Source organism: Clarias gariepinus, chromosome 8, assembly GCF_024256425.1.
Source record: "Clarias gariepinus isolate MV-2021 ecotype Netherlands chromosome 8, CGAR_prim_01v2, whole genome shotgun sequence".
In the NCBI taxonomy this organism is placed as follows: Eukaryota; Metazoa; Chordata; class Actinopteri; order Siluriformes; family Clariidae; genus Clarias; species Clarias gariepinus.
The window spans coordinates 26,357,853-26,379,313 of record NC_071107.1 but is presented as its reverse complement, the minus strand read 5'-3'; the positions used below and the strand labels follow the sequence as shown (position 1 = coordinate 26,379,313).

General features: G+C 41.8%; 2 protein-coding genes across 2 annotated transcripts; both read left to right on the top strand.

Annotated features, from left to right (window-relative positions):
* Positions 1–7,504: 7,504 nt before the first annotated feature.
* On the top strand, positions 7,505–8,595 carry LOC128528887 (uncharacterized). Its single transcript, XM_053502050.1, has 3 exons — positions 7,505–7,695; positions 7,934–8,080; positions 8,318–8,595. The coding sequence occupies exons 1-3, from the start codon at positions 7,518–7,520 to the stop codon at positions 8,593–8,595; spliced, it is 603 nt and encodes a 200-aa protein (XP_053358025.1). The 5' UTR covers positions 7,505–7,517.
* A 2,992-nt stretch (positions 8,596–11,587) lies between these two features.
* On the top strand, positions 11,588–12,678 carry LOC128528885 (uncharacterized). The gene is made up of 3 exons (XM_053502049.1): positions 11,588–11,778; positions 12,017–12,163; positions 12,401–12,678. Exons 1-3 carry the CDS (start codon positions 11,601–11,603, stop codon positions 12,676–12,678), a joined length of 603 nt encoding a protein of 200 aa, XP_053358024.1. The 5' UTR covers positions 11,588–11,600.
* Positions 12,679–21,461: the final 8,783 nt, after the last annotated feature.

Below are 21,461 nucleotides of genomic sequence, written 5' to 3'. Positions count from 1 at the left end.
CCCCTCAAGAGCCTTCTCTTTTATCTTTTCTTTTTTCTTTTCTCTATAGTGGAGCAAGGTGGAGGTTTATCCTCATTGAGCAGGAGAGAGCCAGGCGGTACACCACTAGATTAACTTTCTTACAATCTTGAGTGGACCAATATACATGCAACTTTCTTGCCCCCACCTTTAGCGGGAGGTTGTTGGTGGATAACCAGACCCACTGTCCCGAGCGAAGTCCCCTCCGCCTTTTTGCATTGGCCGTGAGGGTTGCCTTTTGCGCTGTGGTATAGAGGGCAGATTTTGCTTTCTGCCACATTTAGCGACAGCACTGCACCATTTTTTGCGCGCCAGGTACACCCACTTCAGGCTCCTGGGTCATGCCCAGGGATGAGTGCCATAGGGTGTTGTGGGAGTATTACACCCAGATCAGATGGTTGGCCCAGGAAGAGGGGTTGGCGGAGGCCACGAACCTCATCAAGTGCCCCAGGTCCTGATTGACCCTCTCCGTTTGCCCATTTGACTCAGGGTGAAAGTGTGAGGCCCGCCATGCTCCTGATGGGGCTAGAGAAGGCCTTCTAGAACTGGCTGGCAAACTGTGGAATAAACTTGCAAGCTTTAGAGAGAAGATCAACGATGACTAATATTACAATGTATTCCTTGGAGGTAGGCAACCCCATTACAAAATCAAGAGAAAGGTGGGACCATGGTCTGGATTGAAGGAGCAACAGGTGTATCCAGTCTGTCCAGATGAGAACCTGGTGTTTGGCCCCCTTTCGACCAGCATCTCTACTCCTCCAAAGCCAATTTTATGGCCAGGAGTTTGCGTTCCCCAATGCCATAGTTTCACTCCCCAAAAAAAAACAGAAAGCGCTGAATGGCACGAAGTGACGTAGGCCATGGCCATTGTGCCACCGCTTTTTTTTGGCCTGATCATGCAGGAAGGAGGTGGTGGTCACATGGAATTGGGACTTCTCCAGCTTCACAAACAAATTGTGCTGCAGGAGAAGCGTTACCTACCAACTGCCCGTGAGGCTGGCCATGGGCCTGTCTGACTGGAAACCCATGGTGCTGTTGTTTGTGGGTTTGCCTGCCGCAATACCTGTGACGTTACACTCATCTTTGTTAAAAAGAAAGGGGTGGGCCTGAGACCATGTAAAGATTATTGAAGCCTCATTGTTATCATACAGAAAGACTGACACCCCCTGCCTCTGATGAATTTGACATTTGACTACTGTAGGTAAGGGTTTTTACTAAATTGGATTAACCAAGTTCATGTAATCTAATCAATTCAATTCAATTTTATTTGTATAGCGCTTTTAACAATTGTCATTCTCCCAAAGCAGCTTTACACAATCAATAGAATTATTTAAGTTTGTATAGAATTTGAATGTGTATGAATCAAATGGTCAGCTAGTCCCTGATGAGTAAGCCGAGGGCGACAGTGGCAAGGGAAAACTCCCTGAGATGATAGTAGGAAGAAACCTTGAGAGGAACCAGACTCAACAGGGAACCCATCCTCATTTGAATGAAACAGAGAGCAGGAATTTATCTGCATTCATACTGTGTGTTAGTTGGCAGGCAGTTCAGCATAACAGTTGATGTTAATTGATGTTAATATGGAGTCGAGTTAGTCATTGAAAACTCAGGTAGACTTGTATGAAGTTCCAGTCCTGAACTATCGAACAGTCAAGTCTTCAGAGAAACAGCTGCCAACACTAGTCGAGGCCAGAACCATCTTCTAGGTAGAGAGAACCATCCCCAGACACAAGACGCATCCCAAAGAGACACACGGGGCATTCCTGTGATGAGATCTCCAACCAGAAGCGGGGCACCAGGATGGGTCAGACAGGTCCGGAGGGCAGAGGGAGTCTGGATCACTGGCAGCTCAGAAACATGTGTAGCTCGACAGAGGGAGAGGGAAGGAGAGCAGAAGAGAAGAGATAACAGTTAGGTCTGGTCACAGTCATATAATGTATAATGTAAATGTATATTTACTGTAGAGTGCAAGCAGAGACTCCGGCAGGTCTAACTATGACAGCATAACTAAAAGGGAGAGCCAGAAGATAACACAGACATGGGGGCTCCCTGAGATGTAAAGCAACCAATCACCCCACCTTCAACAAACCTGAGTGATCAATGAGAGTGGGAAAGACAGCATCTAAACATACCAGTTCACCATAATACTCTACGTCCATGAGTCCCCCAGATCGGCTCCTTTACCCAAGGCAAATCTATTTATAAAAATGCTTGATTAAATACATAGGTTTTTAGCCTGGACTTAAACACTGAGACTGTCTAACTCCCGAACACTAATTGGAAGACTATTCCATAATTTTGGGGCTTTGTAAGAAAAAGCTCTGCCTCCAGCTGTAGTTTTCAGAATATGCGGTACTGATAAGCAGCCTGCATCCTTTGATCGAAGTAGGCGTGGCGGATCGTAAGACACTAGCAGTTTACTCAGATACTACGGTGCGAGACCATTTAATCCTTTATATGTCAAAAGTAGTATTTTAAAATCAATGCGAAATTTCACAGGGAGCCAATGAAGTGAAGATAAGATAGGTGTAATGTGCTCGTATCTTTTGGTTCTAGTGAGGACTCTTGCTGCTGCATTCAGGACTAGCTGAAGCTTGTTTATGCACCTAGTTGAACAACCAGACAGTAAGGCATTAGAATAGTCCAACCTAGAGGTGATAAAAGCATGAACTAGTTTTTCTGCATCGTTTAGCGACGATATATTTCTTATCTTGGCAATATTTCTGAGGTGAAATGCTATCCTGGTAATATTATCTACATGAGCTTCAAATGAAAGGCTGGAATTTATAATCACACCGAGGTGTTTTACTGTTGCACTTGATGGAACAGAAAGGCCATCTAAAGTTACAGAGTGATCTAGAATCTTACTTCTAGCTGTATGCGGTCCTATGACTAGAACTTTTGTCTTATCTGGATTAAGCAGAAGAAAGTTAATTAGCATCCAATTTCTTATGTCCTGCACACATTGCTTAACTTTAGTAAGCTGGTTTATCTCATCAGGTTTTGCTGAAACATATAACTGTGTGTCATCAGCATAACAGTGAAAACTAATACCATGCTTACAGATTATGTTGCCCAGAGGAAGCATGTAAAGAGAAAAAAGCAGTGGGCCTAAAACTGAACCCTGTGGAACACCAAACTCCAGTAGAGAACATTCAGAATAATCACCATTTAAGTCTACATACTGATACCGATCGGTCAAATAGGATCTGAGCCAGGAGAGGGCTGTACCCTTAACTCCTACTACATTTTCTAATCTGTGAAGAAGAATACTATGATCAATGGTGTCAAAAGCTGCACTGAGGTCGAGTTATACAAGCATGATTACACAACCTTGATCAGAGGCCAATAGGAGGTCATTTACTACTTTAACGAGTGCTGTTTCTGTGCTGTGATGAGGCCTAAATCCTGACTGATACAGTACATGAATGCCATTTCTATGTAGATATGAGCATAGCTGCTCCGCTACTATTTTTTCCAGAATCTTCGAGATAAAGGGGAGGTTTGATATTGGCCTGTAATTGGACAGCTGACAGGGGTCAAGGTCAGGTTTCTTTATAATCGGTTTAATAACTGCTAATTTAAAAGATTTTGGAACATACCCAATGCTGAGTGAAAAATTTATTATTCTCAACAGGGTCATACAGGCCTACATGCACTTTTTTAAGCTGTTTGGACTGAACTGTGTGTTAGGACAGTGCGTACACAACCACTCTACGATGATAAAGAGCCACCCAGTGGTTTTCTTTTCATTTATTACAATAACATGCCCCTTCTGAAATCAGGCCAATGACAAATGCCTGTCACTGTGATGCCACACCACAAGAGGCCGCTCCTACACTAGTTGATTGACACTGGTGTTTTAGCAAAGACCCACCCCGAGTAAGAAGAAGCTGTCGGCCATTGTTTTTCGCCGCTGGAGCAAAATGCCGCCTAAGCGAGTGTGGTGTACAGTTGTTGGGTGTAATAGGGAACACAGCAGTCATCATTCACTACCGACATCGTGCCTGAATTTAGTTTTATAAGCTAACGTCCCCGCCGATTTACCTACATGCGTTCATGTTTGCACTAATAATTTTTTACCAGACTGCTTTATAAACGCGGGTCAATATAAAGCAGGTTTTGCTACGAAGCTGCTCCTAAAAATGGATCTGTACTAACTTCGTGTTCCTGCTTCATCTTCACCAGGCTCAGTGAGTGTAATTCCCTTTTCTATGAATCTTTGCAGATCGCCTTTTTAATAATCACGATGAATGCGGAGTGTAAGTTAACTTATACTTTCATAGAACATGGTTATGGCTTTTTCTCTGTGTACATCCGTCTCTATATAATTCCTAATCGCCCGTTTATAAAAACAATGCATTAAGGTGATTGTCTAGTTGCAAACTGTGTACGTAGTTGGAAAACTATATTATGCTTATCTTTGTAACGTTAGATGGTTTATAACGGTGTCTGTCGAAGATTAAGATGTCATGTAAACACATCAGTAAACACATCACGTCCGTATCTCTCTCAGTAAGTTTCTCCGCTTTTGTTGTTGTTGCTCGCGGCAGTGTAACAGCCCGTTAATTCATGCCCATGCAGTGATGAGAAAGACAAATCGAGTCGATGCATGTCCATTCTTTTAATTTCTGCATTGTCAGGCGACAAAACTTCCGCGTAGGTTCCGTACTTAAATCAAACCAAAAACTACTTAAGAAAACAGGCTCAGGCTCTATATTCCAGCGTTTTTCAGTTTGGACTGCATTACCCACAAAGCATTGCCCGTGTGGGCAATGCTTTGTGGGTAATGCAGTCAAAGCATTGCCCGCACTGCACTACACTCTCGTGGCTTTACCCCACGTGTGTTGTGAAGACACGCCCCACAGAACTGGGGGGGCGGGCTCAGCAAAGATCATAAGCATTTAAAGGAACATGCACTGAAATAGGTTGCTGAGAACAGAGCTAGTTTTTACCAGTTAAAAGTAGTGTTTTTTTTACACAACCATTGAGAATTTTTAATTAAATATATTACAAACTTTTCATTAGGACCCTAAAGATCATTAACATTTAATGAAAAATGTGTCTGGATGACCCCTTTAAGAAAATGTGTCGGTACAGGATCTAATGTACAGGTTGAAGAATTTACAGAAGAGATGAGTGAAATTAGTTCATTCTATTCAAAGGGAGTAAAGTATTATAAGATACGATCTGACATGGCTAGTTTAACATCTGCATAACTTACATTGTTTGGTTTCAAAGGCTCAATTTTATGCCTAATATTTACAATTTTATTATTAAAAAAGTTCATGAAGTTCTTACTATTACACAATGTTGTGGAGATTTCTGCAGTGGTCTTATTTCTGGTTAATTTGGCTATGGTATTAAATATAAATCTAGGATTATTTTTGTTATTTTCTATAAGTGTGGAGAGATACGTTGATCTAGCTACAATAAGAGCTTTTCTATAGTTTCTATAGTTCAGGATGCTCTCCTTCCATGTTATTTGAAATACTAACAATTTAGTTTGACGCCATTTACGTTCAAATTTTTGAGCGGTCTGTTTTAAAGAGCGTGTATGATCGTTATACCAGGGAGCGAGTTTCTTATCTCTAATAATTCTTCTTTCAACTGGAGCTACATTATCTAATGTATAATGGAACGTCGACTCTAAACATTCAGTCATCTGATCGAGTTCTGTGGGGTCAGACGGTGATCTAATCAAAGTTGGTAACTCTGGGTGATTACTGATAAAACTCTGTGTGGTAGTTGATGTGAATGTTCGTTTAGTACGGTAGCGCGGCGCTTTGCGTACTTTATTACTATTACACATTTGAATTGAAACAAGAAAGTGATCTAATATAACTTCAGACAATGGACTTAGATAATCCGAAGAATATTATTAAATCGAAAGTGTGACCGGCTTTATGAGTGGGCCCTACTACACACTGATTTACTCCTACTGAGTCCAGTATGGACATAAATGCTTTGTCGCACATTGTCTTCTGGATTCTCAAAATGAATATTAAAATCTCCAGCAATTAACGCCTGTTTCTGTAAAGTCTACAGAAATGACTAGGTTTGAGAGGAAATCTGCAAATTCACTAAGGAATTCAGAGTACGGCCCTGGAGGTCTGTAAATGATGATTAGTGCGATCGACTGAGCTGACTTAATTTTTGTAGCTACACTTGTTACGTTACTATAAAGAACTTTAAATGAATTAAATTTGTGTCTGTGTTTTTGTATAATAGTCAAATTATCATTGTGAATAACACCTCCTCCTCTTACCAGTTAACGGAGGCTGGTGTACTGTATGTAGCTGTATCCAGGAGGACTAGCTTCATTTAGAGCTACATACTCCTCCTGTTTAATCCAGGTTTCTGTTAAACAGAGTATATCAAATTCCTGATCCGTGATAATTTCATTAACTATAACTGCTTTAGATGCGAGAGATCTAATATTTAACAGTCCTAGCTTCAGAACAGAGGTGCCGGCTGCGCATTCAGTGTAATCCGAGTTTGTGGTATCTATGTTAATTAAATTACTAAAACAGACTTTCTGGGTCTTTCTATATTTTTGCTTAGCTCGGGGAACAGACACAGTCTCAATACAGTGAACCTTGAGTGACAACTCTATGCAGCTAGCTCTGGCTAAGGCTCTGGATTGTCACCAATTAACTAGGCCTTATCTGAGACTATGAGACTATGAGCTATACTACAGGAAATGAGAGCAGCACCTTCCCGAGTGGGATGGACACCGTCCCGCCCTAACAGGCCAGCTTTGCCCTCAAAGGTCTTCCAATTATCTATGAATCCCACGTTGTTTTCAGAGCACCACCTGGACATCCAGCGGTTCAGCGACCATAACCTGCTGTAAGCTATGTCGCCATGTCTCATTGGGATGGGACCAGAGCATACTACTTCATCGGACATCGCCTTCACTTGTTTAAACACCTCTGTAAAGTTATTCTTGCTAACCTCTGACTGACGAAGGCGTATATCATTAGCTCCAGCATGTACCACTATCTTATGGTGCTTTTCCACTGCATAGTACGGCACGGCACGGTTCAGTTCAGCTCACTTTTGGGGGGTTTTCCACTGGGAACAGTACCTGGTACCTGGTCCTTTTTTTAGTACCACCTCAGCCGAGGTTCCAAGCGCGCCGAACCGTTACCAAAACGTGACGTGTAAACTCTGCTGGTCACCGATTGGCCGGAAAAAATCGTCATTACTGCGTCACTGAACTTGCGACACGAGACACAACAGAACCACTAGTATTATTAGCAGAGCCAGCGAAGGATCGGACGCACCTTTTTGTACTGTATTAACTAAAAAAAATGGCTGTTTCATGGTCTATTGAGGAAGTACAGACGTTCCTCTCGTTGGTAGCCGAGGAGCGGATCCAGCGAGAGCTTGATGGGGCGACGCGGAATGAATAAGTTTTTCAGGAGGTCGCTAAGCTCTTGGCTGCACACGGCTACCATCGGACTTACAAACAGTGTAGGGACAAGTTAAAAAAAATGAAGAGCGACTACAGAGGTATAAAGGACCACAACAGCCGGAGTGGTTCAAACAGGCGGTCGTGGAAGTGGTTCGACCAAATGGACGCAATCTACGGAGGCAGACCAACGAGCAAAGGAAGGGAGGGTGCCCTGGACTCGGCCACGCCATTGTTGTTGGAGAACACGATCGAGGATGGTACGTTGTGTTTTTATAACGCTTGAAATCGTAACTTTACTGGTTTAATTGACCGTCGATGCTTATTTTATATCGCAATTTGACTGTAAAATCATGGCCTCAATGAAGCACGAAGTCCTAGTAGCTAACATGTATCAGTGGTAGTGCTATTGTTCATGATGTTCATGTTTTTTTTGTTGTTGTTGTGTTGCAGTAATTTGTGCATTCCCAACTGATTAGACAAACTTTTGCGTTTCAGACTCATTGTCCACGATCGATTCACTTGCACTTTCTACATGCAACGACGACGACTCCTCTTCCCAAGCGGTGCTAGCAGCGTCTCCACCACGCCCGCCAACACCATCGGCCTCCAGCTGCACGACGACACCGCAGCGTGTGTTAACGGGTACAATACACATTTGATATTTCATATATCAATATGTACAAATAGGATATCACAATATAGAATATATATCCTTATAAACCGTGTCTCATGAATTACTGTTGCTTACCATAAATAGTTTAATACCATAAATAATATTATACAATACCATAGATACTGTAAATGTGATAGAGTAAAATCAAATGAATTTCAAAAATAATTTCTCTCATTTTCACTCCAATTTTCTATGCTTTGGTCCAGGCAAGAGGAAACGGAGCCTGCACCATCAGGAACATCTTGCTGCATTAAGAGAGATGCAGGTGGCAGACATTGAGCAGCAGGAGCTGAACCGTGCCCAGAGGGAGCGGCACTTGCAGATGGCACTGGAAGAGGCCAAACAAGCGAGGGAGCAGGAAGCGGCCTTGAGGGCAGAGGAACACTCTCAGACGGCTGCTTTCAATCAAGCATTCCTCAATGTTATGGGTATGCTTGTCCAGGCAATGAGTGGCCGACGGGAAGAAAACTCTCTCGCTGACTAATGCCATAGGTGTTTTGTTTTTGTGTTTGTTTTTTAGTAATGTTTGCACTACATGTCTGCACACTGTTAACAGTTTCTTCTGTTAACGTTAAAATTTTTGTTCTACTTGTCTGTTGTATGTCCGTTGTGCACTACGCACATGTGCACACTGTTTAAAGTTTACAGTTTATATTTTCACTATTTATATTTTTACTTTTTGCACTTTGTAGATTTTTTGTGTCTTTTGGTCATATTGTTAACTGTAAAATTGTGCTGTGCTTCAATAAAAATCTGATCAGATACATGTAGCCCAAGACAATATTTAAGATTTATTATTGTATGAGCAGGTAAAGTACCTCCTGATAAAGACAAATGGTTAATGCCGCCACAATACAAACCAAAAAAAAACAAGGAGTACATTGTAAAGTTTGAAACGGTGTTTAAAAAAGTTATTGATAATACACTTTACAGAACATGCTACGTGAATAGTTAGCTACTCAAGTAACGCATCAGACCTGCACGGACATCCCTGCCCTCCTCCTCTACAGCCTGTGGCACTGCCACCACAGTCTCTGCTGCTGGGGGTAAATCCCAAGCATTCTCATAGGCCTCACCATGACTCTCACAAAGGTTATGTAAAGCACAACATGTCACCACCATGGACTTCACAAGGTTAACAGCACAGTCATTTCTTTTCATAATGCATCGCCATCTTCCTTTTAATCGACCAAAGGCATTTTCAACAACTACGCGTGCTCTGCAGATTTTCATGTTGTAGACCTGCTGTTCTGCTGTCAGGTGTCCAGTGTCAATGAATGGTTTTAAGAGCCAGTTCTGCAGGGGATAGGCAGAGTCTCCTAGAATGTAGTAGCCAGCATTCACCCCACCTATGTTTCTGGTGTTAGCTGGTATGTGGTTTCCACGGCTTGCCAACTCCCACAGTGTTGAAAGTCTCAAAACCCGAGCATCATGCAGGCTTCCAGGCAGTCCTGTGAAAACATTCCAGAAAAGTCCCTTTCCATCCACAACACCTTGAAGGATGATGGAGTGCCAGCCTTTACGGTTGAAATAGTCACAGTGATATTCCTCTGGTGCTATGATGGGGATGTGTGATCCATCAATAGAACCAATACAGTGTGGGAGCTCCCACCTGTTCTCAATGTAGGCAGCCATTTCTTTAAACATTCAGTCATCTGATCGAGTTCTGTGGGGTCAGACGGTGATCTAATCAAAGTTGGTAACTCTGGGTGATTACTGATAAAACTCTGTGTGGTAGTTGATGTGAATGTTCGTTTAGTACGGTAGCGCGGCGCTTTGCGTACTTTATTACTATTACACATTTGAATTGAAACAAGAAAGTGATCTAATATAACTTCAGACAATGGACTTAGATAATCCGAAGAATATTATTAAATCGAAAGTGTGACCGGCTTTATGAGTGGGCCCTACTACACACTGATTTACTCCTACTGAGTCCAGTATGGACATAAATGCTTTGTCGCACATTGTCTTCTGGATTCTCAAAATGAATATTAAAATCTCCAGCAATTAACGCCTGTTTCTGTAAAGTCTACAGAAATGACTAGGTTTGAGAGGAAATCTGCAAATTCACTAAGGAATTCAGAGTACGGCCCTGGAGGTCTGTAAATGATGATTAGTGCGATCGACTGAGCTGACTTAATTTTTGTAGCTACACTTGTTACGTTACTATAAAGAACTTTAAATGAATTAAATTTGTGTCTGTGTTTTTGTATAATAGTCAAATTATCATTGTGAATAACACCTCCTCCTCTTACCAGTTAACGGAGGCTGGTGTACTGTATGTAGCTGTATCCAGGAGGACTAGCTTCATTTAGAGCTACATACTCCTCCTGTTTAATCCAGGTTTCTGTTAAACAGAGTATATCAAATTCCTGATCCGTGATAATTTCATTAACTATAACTGCTTTAGATGCGAGAGATCTAATATTTAACAGTCCTAGCTTCAGAACAGAGGTGCCGGCTGCGCATTCAGTGTAATCCGAGTTTGTGGTATCTATGTTAATTAAATTACTAAAACAGACTTTCTGGGTCTTTCTATATTTTTGCTTAGCTCGGGGAACAGACACAGTCTCAATACAGTGAACCTTGAGTGACAACTCTATGCAGCTAGCTCAGGCTAAGGCTCTGGATTGTCACCAATTAACTAGGCCTTATCTGAGACTATGAGACTATGAGCTATACTACAGGAAATGAGAGCAGCACCTTCCCGAGTGGGATGGACACCGTCCCGCCCTAACAGGCCAGCTTTGCCCTCAAAGGTCTTCCAATTATCTATGAATCCCACGTTGTTTTCAGAGCACCACCTGGACATCCAGCGGTTCAGCGACCATAACCTGCTGTAAGCTATGTCGCCATGTCTCATTGGGATGGGACCAGAGCATACTACTTCATCGGACATCGCCTTCACTTGTTTAAACACCTCTGTAAAGTTATTCTTGCTAACCTCTGACTGACGAAGGCGTATATCATTAGCTCCAGCATGTACCACTATCTTATGGCGCTTTTCCACTGCATAGTACGGCACGGCACGGTTCAGTTCAGCTCACTTTTGGGGGGTTTTCCACTGGGAACAGTACCTGGTACCTGGTCCTTTTTTTAGTACCACCTCAGCCGAGGTTCCAAGCGCGCCGAACCGTTACCAAAACGTGACGTGTAAACTCTGCTGGTCACCGATTGGCCGGAAAAAATCGTCATTACTGCGTCACTGAACTTGCGACACGAGACACAACAGAACCACTAGTATTATTAGCAGAGCCAGCGAAGGATCGGACGCACCTTTTTGTACTGTATTAACTAAAAAAAATGGCTGTTTCATGGTCTATTGAGGAAGTACAGACGTTCCTCTCGTTGGTAGCCGAGGAGCGGATCCAGCGAGAGCTTGATGGGGCGACGCGGAATGAATAAGTTTTTCAGGAGGTCGCTAAGCTCTTGGCTGCACACGGCTACCATCGGACTTACAAACAGTGTAGGGACAAGTTAAAAAAAATGAAGAGCGACTACAGAGGTATAAAGGACCACAACAGCCGGAGTGGTTCAAACAGGCGGTCGTGGAAGTGGTTCGACCAAATGGACGCAATCTACGGAGGCAGACCAACGAGCAAAGGAAGGGAGGGTGCCCTGGACTCGGCCACGCCATTGTTGTTGGAGAACACGATCGAGGATGGTACGTTGTGTTTTTATAACGCTTGAAATCGTAACTTTACTGGTTTAATTGACCGTCGATGCTTATTTTATATCGCAATTTGACTGTAAAATCATGGCCTCAATGAAGCACGAAGTCCTAGTAGCTAACATGTATCAGTGGTAGTGCTATTGTTCATGATGTTCATGTTTTTTTTGTTGTTGTTGTGTTGCAGTAATTTGTGCATTCCCAACTGATTAGACAAACTTTTGCGTTTCAGACTCATTGTCCACGATCGATTCACTTGCACTTTCTACATGCAACGACGACGACTCCTCTTCCCAAGCGGTGCTAGCAGCGTCTCCACCACGCCCGCCAACACCATCGGCCTCCAGCTGCACGACGACACCGCAGCGTGTGTTAACGGGTACAATACACATTTGATATTTCATATATCAATATGTACAAATAGGATATCACAATATAGAATATATATCCTTATAAACCGTGTCTCATGAATTACTGTTGCTTACCATAAATAGTTTAATACCATAAATAATATTATACAATACCATAGATACTGTAAATGTGATAGAGTAAAATCAAATGAATTTCAAAAATAATTTCTCTCATTTTCACTCCAATTTTCTATGCTTTGGTCCAGGCAAGAGGAAACGGAGCCTGCACCATCAGGAACATCTTGCTGCATTAAGAGAGATGCAGGTGGCAGACATTGAGCAGCAGGAGCTGAACCGTGCCCAGAGGGAGCGGCACTTGCAGATGGCACTGGAAGAGGCCAAACAAGCGAGGGAGCAGGAAGCGGCCTTGAGGGCAGAGGAACACTCTCAGACGGCTGCTTTCAATCAAGCATTCCTCAATGTTATGGGTATGCTTGTCCAGGCAATGAGTGGCCGACGGGAAGAAAACTCTCTCGCTGACTAATGCCATAGGTGTTTTGTTTTTGTGTTTGTTTTTTAGTAATGTTTGCACTACATGTCTGCACACTGTTAACAGTTTCTTCTGTTAACGTTAAAATTTTTGTTCTACTTGTCTGTTGTATGTCCGTTGTGCACTACGCACATGTGCACACTGTTTAAAGTTTACAGTTTATATTTTCACTATTTATATTTTTACTTTTTGCACTTTGTAGATTTTTTGTGTCTTTTGGTCATATTGTTAACTGTAAAATTGTGCTGTGCTTCAATAAAAATCTGATCAGATACATGTAGCCCAAGACAATATTTAAGATTTATTATTGTATGAGCAGGTAAAGTACCTCCTGATAAAGACAAATGGTTAATGCCGCCACAATACAAACCAAAAAAAAACAAGGAGTACATTGTAAAGTTTGAAACGGTGTTTAAAAAAGTTATTGATAATACACTTTACAGAACATGCTACGTGAATAGTTAGCTACTCAAGTAACGCATCAGACCTGCACGGACATCCCTGCCCTCCTCCTCTACAGCCTGTGGCACTGCCACCACAGTCTCTGCTGCTGGGGGTAAATCCCAAGCATTCTCATAGGCCTCACCATGACTCTCACAAAGGTTATGTAAAGCACAACATGTCACCACCATGGACTTCACAAGGTTAACAGCACAGTCATTTCTTTTCATAATGCATCGCCATCTTCCTTTTAATCGACCAAAGGCATTTTCAACAACTACGCGTGCTCTGCAGATTTTCATGTTGTAGACCTGCTGTTCTGCTGTCAGGTGTCCAGTGTCAATGAATGGTTTTAAGAGCCAGTTCTGCAGGGGATAGGCAGAGTCTCCTAGAATGTAGTAGCCAGCATTCACCCCACCTATGTTTCTGGTGTTAGCTGGTATGTGGTTTCCACGGCTTGCCAACTCCCACAGTGTTGAAAGTCTCAAAACCCGAGCATCATGCAGGCTTCCAGGCAGTCCTGTGAAAACATTCCAGAAAAGTCCCTTTCCATCCACAACACCTTGAAGGATGATGGAGTGCCAGCCTTTACGGTTGAAATAGTCACAGTGATATTCCTCTGGTGCTATGATGGGGATGTGTGATCCATCAATAGAACCAATACAGTGTGGGAGCCCCCACCTGTTCTCAATGTAGGCAGCCATTTCTTTAAACTTTTCCTGATCTGGATAACGAATTAGCTCTGGGACCAACAGGGTTTCTGCTGCTGCACAGAACTCCTGAACACACCGACACACAGTTGTTATGCTTACACCAAAAAGATGTCCAACACTTCTGTACTCAGCACCTGTTGCAAGTTTCCACAGTGCGATGGCTATTCTTTTCTTTAAAGGTACACACACACGGAAGTTTGTGTCCCGTCGCTCCATCGCTGGACGCAGTTTGTTGCATAAGTGGATGAATGTTTCTTCAGACATTCTGAAGTTCTCCAGCCACTGAGTGTTTGTAAAACCGGGAACAATCACATCCCACCACTCTGAAGCACGGTTAAATGTCCAAACAGATGGTCTGTTCCGGCGACTTTTTTGCAAAATGTGGAAGATCTGTAATATACAGAATGTGCATTTTAATGTTACACTGGCAGTTAAGTTTATTATATGCTTAGCAACAGTGATAAAAGTTAGCTAGTGATGAGCTTTTTTTTAGATGCTTACCCTTGTGCGTCGCCGAGATAACAAGTTGTCGGTGTCTTCGTGTTGTTGTAAAAGTTCCCAAACTCGCTTGTCTTTTTTAGCTGTGTTTTCTTTGGCTGCCATCAGCCTCTTTTGAAACAAACGCCTTCGTCTTGCTGTTAAAAACATCCACATGCCGAGAATGAAGAACACCATTCCGTCCATATGCTCCATTGTTGTGTGTTTGTTGTGGCGCGTTTAGATGATGTCACGGCAGTAGAGGCGGCGCAACTATGACGACACGTGAATATTCACGGCCACTCTAATGCGGTACTAAACTGCAGTGGAAACGCAAACTGAGTCGAACTGAGCCGTGCGGTGTCGTGCCGTGCCGAGCCGAGTCGTACCACGCAGTGGAAAAGCGCCATTAGAGAACCTGTGCTGTCCTGGAGCCCTAAGATTATCTGCTATGTCTGGTGCTCTGGCTCCCGGGATACACCTAACCACTGCCGCTGGCGCCCCTAAAGGCCTGGCTAATTTTACATGTCCAGTATAGCGTCTCCTATAACCAGAGCTCTTTTAGGTTTCTCTGCGGGGGCATCACTGAGGAGAGCAAACCTGTTGGACATGTGAAGCGCAAAGGAGGTGTGCTACGGTGGGCTAGCCTTAGCGTTAGCTTTGGCTGAACGAGTATGCCGCCAAGTCGTCACCCACTCGCCCCGCTGTGAGGGCTCTAATGCTGGAGTCGGGGGCTGTTATTTCCGCCTGCGGCACCTAGACAGTCCGCTACGGGAATAACGCTGCTCTCACACTCTCTAAACCTTTCTAAAGTCTGGATGCGCTCCTCTAACTCTGATATCTTCTCCGTCAGAGTGCTCACTAACACACACCTATCACAAATAAAATTACCACTAACGACGGAGGAAGAATGTCTAAACATCCTGCACTCCACACACTGAACAAGCTGAATATTATCCATTTTATCGACCTATCGAATTGGTATCGAAGTTAGAAAACTAGTTGCTATTAATAATATTATTGTATAACCAAAAAAAGCAAGATATTAAACGCTGATACAAATGCGAAACTTTTGCGGCAACGTTACAAAAACAGGAAGTTAAACTGCATCAGGACAAGGGATGAGAAAAGAGGCAGAAATTGTCTGAATATACTTTGGTAACTCTTATGGGAAATTTTAGGCTTAACCGTTGCCTTAAAATAAATACTGTATATTTCTAAATATATAACTAAACTGTTTAGAAACTTACTCAGTCAGGGATTCACTTTAAAATCCAAACCTGGCCACAGCTTTGTTTCTTGCACTCAGAACATTACACAGCGACCTCCATCACTCACCATGAAGGATGGGATTCATTACATTTATAAGCAGCATTTACATTAATCGCTTCTGATTTGTAAGTCACTGTAAATTAAGATAAAAAATTTTAACTCCCAAAATTGTTGATGTGATATTTATTTTGCAAACATACAGTACGCAGCTACAGATAAACTTGCTCACACAGATACGCACGAGTCTTTCTTTGCACTCCTAAGCATGCTTTGTATTCATAACATACAGTCATGGGTTTGGGAGAACTACATATGGTGTAATTATGTGATAATTTATGCCTTAATAAAGTGGGGGCCTTCTGGCATGATGGGAGTAAACAATAATGTTGAACAGACATTGTGGAGAGATGTCAGACAGTGGGAGATTTTGATGGACTCAAATAAATTGTTATTGCACTCATTGCTTTCCTAAAGATCTAAAGAATTGTGTGTGTCCTCACACTCGCATTGTTCATGTTTTTTACACAAAATAATTGTTATATTTTACTTTTAAAAAATTGTGGCCATTTTTCTGTGCAAATATGGTCAGAGCATATCCAGATATTAACTTACACATAAGCCCAAGACAGATGTGCCATGTATATTTGGGGGTGTTTGGGGCTGTGTAATCTGTTTATCATAGTATCCAGTAAATATTATTTGTTTTCCCTTTCTAATAAAGCTTACATATTGTTTGGATTATTTAGACCCATTTGGACATTTGAAAGCAATAAAAGCAGCCTAAGTTACATCATTATATATATACATATATATAGTGTGTGTGTGTGTGTGTGTGTGTGTGTGTGCATTTAAATGGCTGTATTCCTTAATGGTTAATGTCAATGGTTTGTCATACCCAATTAAAGCTGAAAAGCTTGCCTTTGCTTAGTTTCAAATTCAATGTGGTGATGTGCAAAAAAAAAAAAAACACCTATATTTGTTCTCCTCCTTTCGCAGCCAATACAGCATCAGTTCGTCTTGAGAATGACAGATACAAGTTCTGCACAGTGGCCAGAGGGATTTTGAGCCATTCTTGTTGCAGAATAGTGGCCAGGTCAGATGCAATGGTAAATGTTCAACTTTACTTTCATGCTCATTGAACCGCATGTCACTAGTCTTGCTGTGTGTATTGGTACATTATCATCTTGATACATGGCACTGCCTTCAGGATACAATGTATGAACCATTGGGTCCACATGTGTAATGTTCAGATTTGTTATTTAATCTAGTTACACTTATACGGGCTCTGGAATCTAACTTTCGGTATTGTGCAAGCATAGCAGAACAAGGAAAGACGCGACACAACAATTCAAAACAAACCCAAAGTGTATTAATTGATAAATAAACCAACAAACCAATAAACCAACAAACAAGGTGCACCGAAAATGAATAATATATACAAAATATATACAAAAGTAGGAAGCGTGTATGTGCGTGTATGAATGAAATGCAATGTCCAAGTCTGGGTTTCATATTGTTTGTGTATGTGTGTGGCTGGGAGAGATGGCTCGGTCTCGGTCTCGATATATGAAGTTCAGTCCGGGAGCACGAATACGGAATGAGAACGGTATTGAAGGGTTCCAGTACGGATAAATTCACAAATTTAAAAGTAATCCACTGGACGCGTCAAACAATCTCTCTCTCTCTCTCTCTCTCTCTCTTATAACACAGCGCTGTTTTCTTCTTATCTCTCCTCTCCCTCGCTTCTTCGCGGCAGCGGTTTAAAGGCGGACCAGGTGACCTCCTGCGTCACCGCCGACCTCTCGCTACCTTTACGTGGCTGCGCTACACATGGTCCTCCAGAATGGTTCGGTAGTCCTTGGCAGTGACGCGCCGATCTAGCACAAGAATTGGGCCTAGGGAATGTCATGAGATTATTGCCCGAACCATTACTGATCCACCCCCATGCTTCACCCTGGGCATGCAACAGTCTAGGTGGTACGCTTCTTTGGGGCTTCTCCACACTGTAACTCTCCCGGATGTGGGAAAAACAGTAAAAGTGGACTCATCATAGAACAATACATGTTTCACATTGTTCAAAGCCCAAGATTTTCGCTGCTGGCACCATTGAAAGTGACATTTGTGAGTGACTATAGCAGCCCGGCCATGTAAATTGATCCTATGGAGCTCCTGACGAACAGTTTTGGTGGAAACAGGAGAGTTGAGGTGCACATTTAATTCTGCAGTGAGTTGGCCAGCTGTGGTTTTATGTTTTTGGGATACAATTGGGGTTAGCACACAGACATTCCATTCAGACAGCTTCCTCTTGCGTCCACAGTTATTCCTATTGGATTTGGTTCGTCCTTCTTTTTGGTATGCTGACATTACCCTGGATACTATGGCTCTTGATACATCACAAAGACTTGCTGTCTTGGTCACAGCTGCACCAACGAGATGCGCACCAACAATTTATCCTCTTTTGAACTCTGATATGTCACCCATAATGTTGCGTGCATTGCAATATTTTAAGCAAAACTGTGCTATTACTTTGCTAATTAAACCTTCACCCTCTGCTCTTACTGGTGGAATGTGCAATTAATGAAGATTGGCCACAAGGCTAGTCAAATTTACCCATGAAACTGCCAACAACAAATTGCCCAGTGTTTCAGTTTCATTGTCCAACCCCTGTATTTTTCATAGTATATATTACTAATATATTGTCAAATTATTGTACTGATGTATATTTGCATGTTTTATTTATCAAGGAGTTTAGTAACTTTTATTAAAGGGGTCATACAGGCCTACATGCACTTTTTTAAGCTGTTGAGTGAGCGTTAAGTTTTTTCCCCATAACACTAAAGGGTTGCCACATCTGGTTCTGCCTGGCTGAGAGAGTTAGTCCATCTGCCTGCCAGGCTGAGAAAAAAAAAATTCTCCTTATGTTGTCTGGCCCACTCGCTTCTTTGATTGTGCTCACCTTTAATATGCATTTCCTTTATTGTGCACTTCCTTTTTTGATTGTTTCCCCAATATTCACCCCTTTTTAGGTTCTATGGGTTTCCCTCCTTAGCTGTATGGCATTGTTGCTTTTGTTTAAAAAAAAAAGCAATTTTTGTGCATTGTTTAAACGCTGGATTATTGTGTGTTTCTTTGCCACGATTCTTTCTCGTTTTGTTTCATGGTTTTCACATTGCTGATTTCGCCTTATGTCCTCATTTTCTCGTTTCACGTCTCTCAAATTGGATTGTCGCTTCGCTGTTTGATTTCCTGGGTTTAATTTTGTGCTTCCTTGTATTTGACCACGGCTTTTTTTTCACGTTTTTTGGATAGTTGCCTCACTGTTTAATTTCCCAGCTTTGATCGTACACTTCCTTGTTTTTGACCACGGCTTTTCCTTCTCATTTCTGGATTCTTGCTTTGCTCTTTGATTTCCTAATTACTTCTTGATTACCTAATGCTTCTGCTTTTTGACTATGGCCTGTAAATAATCCAGCCAACAATATGAATCCAGCAGATTTTGAGAGTCAAGGCGCCCTTCTTGGAGTTCACCTGCAGGATCTGCGCAGCACCAAGCAGACCCTCGCTGACGTTATGACCCACCTCTAATGGCTCCAACTATCTCTGGCATACCAGGATTTTTTGAGCCTTTTAGAGTTGGACTTGCTGGTGTGTTTTGGATAATTGTCCTGCTGCATAACCCAAGTGTGCTTGAGCTTAGGGTCATAAACTGATGGCCGGACATTCTTTTTCAGGATTTTCTTAAAAAGCACAGAATTCATGGTTATGGCAACTCATCCAGGTCCTAAAGCTGAGACTATCACACTACCACAAAGATGTTTTACTGTTGGAATGATTTTTATGAAATGCTGTGTTAGTTTTATGCCAGATGTGACCAGACTCCACAGAACATTTGCCCAAAATTCTTGGGTATAAACAAGATATATTTTGGCAAAAGTGAAACAAGCCTTTGTGTTTTGTTTCTTTGTGATCTGGATGCAGTGCCGGTCCCAATCCTGGGTAATATGGCAGGGTTGTGTCAGGAAGGGCATCCAGCGTAAAAACCTGTGCCAAGCTTATATGTGCGGACGAAGTGTCCGATGTGGTGACCCTTGCCGGCAGCAGATGAGAGACCAACAACAACATCTGAATCATGTAATTGTGACAAATATGTAAAAAAAAAAAATAAGTAAAGCAGGCAAATCCTTGTTCAAGACACTGTACATTACAATGCTGAGATAAAATTCTTTACCTGGGTAATGGAAAGGAGAATTTGGTGGAAGGCAGATAGCCTGGATGTTGGGGCAGTGGTCACTCAAATGGTAAAGACTGCGGGTAATTGGGTTACCAGTTGGTAGGTGGGGGATTCAAGCCCTAGCCGGGCTGAGCCTTTGGGCAAGGCTCTTAACTCTTATTAACTCCAGAGGTGCTGTAACCTGGCTGGATATGTGAAAGAATAACTTAACTGTGCTGTAAGGTACATGCGACAAATAATTAAATATCATTATTATATTGAGATGGTTGCTTATTTTATGATATGTTGCACAGTAAAAGCTTATATTATCTTATATCACACAAAAAGTCATACTGCCATTATGATTGGTCATACAGTCATAAAGTCATAAAGGTATGGAAGCACGGTATATTTAGAATTTTGTGATTGTCTTTCCATATATTATATGTTGAAGTAATACATTAATTCAGTCACTATACAGCTTATCTTGTACAGGGTCATATGTTAAAGTCTGGAGATTATCCCAGGGGACATACATTATGAACTTGGAAATAACAGTCTTTGGAGTGTAGTGCTATCCACCACACCACTAGGACGGTTGTTGAAGTCATATTGCCTGATTTCCCAAAACCATGTTTCCAATTTTATAGCCCTATCTCACCTACGCGGTTTCGCGCGGTGGCCATAAGTACACTTCATCATGATTCACCGCAAGTTTTTTTCGCTGTGAGTACGTTTCCATTTTTAGACGCGAAAAATTAAGAAAAGCAGAAGCCAAGATCAACTTTACTGCCCTTTCCACTAGCCAGAAATGAGCAAGTTTAAAAGGGGACCCAAGTCAACAAAAGTTTTAGAGATATTCTAACATATTTGTTAATTTTCCAGCTTAAATATCACTCAGATTATGGCAATTATGATACATTCTCTGTTTCAACATTTGTCAGATGTGTTTGATATCATTATGAATAACCCTTATATCCACAAACTTTCTACAAAATTAAAATTATTCTCTACCAGTTGTAAAAATAGTTACTCTTTTCTGAATAGTTACTCATTTTTCACAATTACTCATCTTCACATGCTTTTACACCACTCTTTCAATTTCTTGTGCTTTCATATTTTAAAAAAACTGTCTGTGTTAGACGCAAGCAAAATCACTGAGCTCCAGCCTCTTTTTGACGAGACAGCTTTAAATGGCTTTAATTTAAAGGCAAATTGCTACATCATTCACACCTGCATTCCCTCATACTGTATATGTACAAAGGTGTAGTGTGGTTGGAGCTCACTAGAATGACGCATCACCCATTTATTCTATTCAAGTGAAAAGAAAGTTTATTTGCGTTATCCGGTTGATATTAACATTTATTCACAGGTGCTTAAAGGCTTTAATCAAATCTAAAAGAAGGGCCAATAATTGGAACAGTCATAATAGTGGTAAACAGATCAACAATATACAAGGATGTGTAAAAAATTATCCACACTCTCAGGAGTGTATCATCAGAAGTGAATCTTTGTCCGCGTAGGGCTGCTTTCAATAGACCAAACAGGTAAAAGTATGATGGATCAAGATCAGGACTACAGAAAAGATGCTTAAACGCCTCGAAAAAAAGTGAAAAGTTGTAAAGTGACGACAGTGTGGATGCAGAAATTTCTGGATGTGCCTT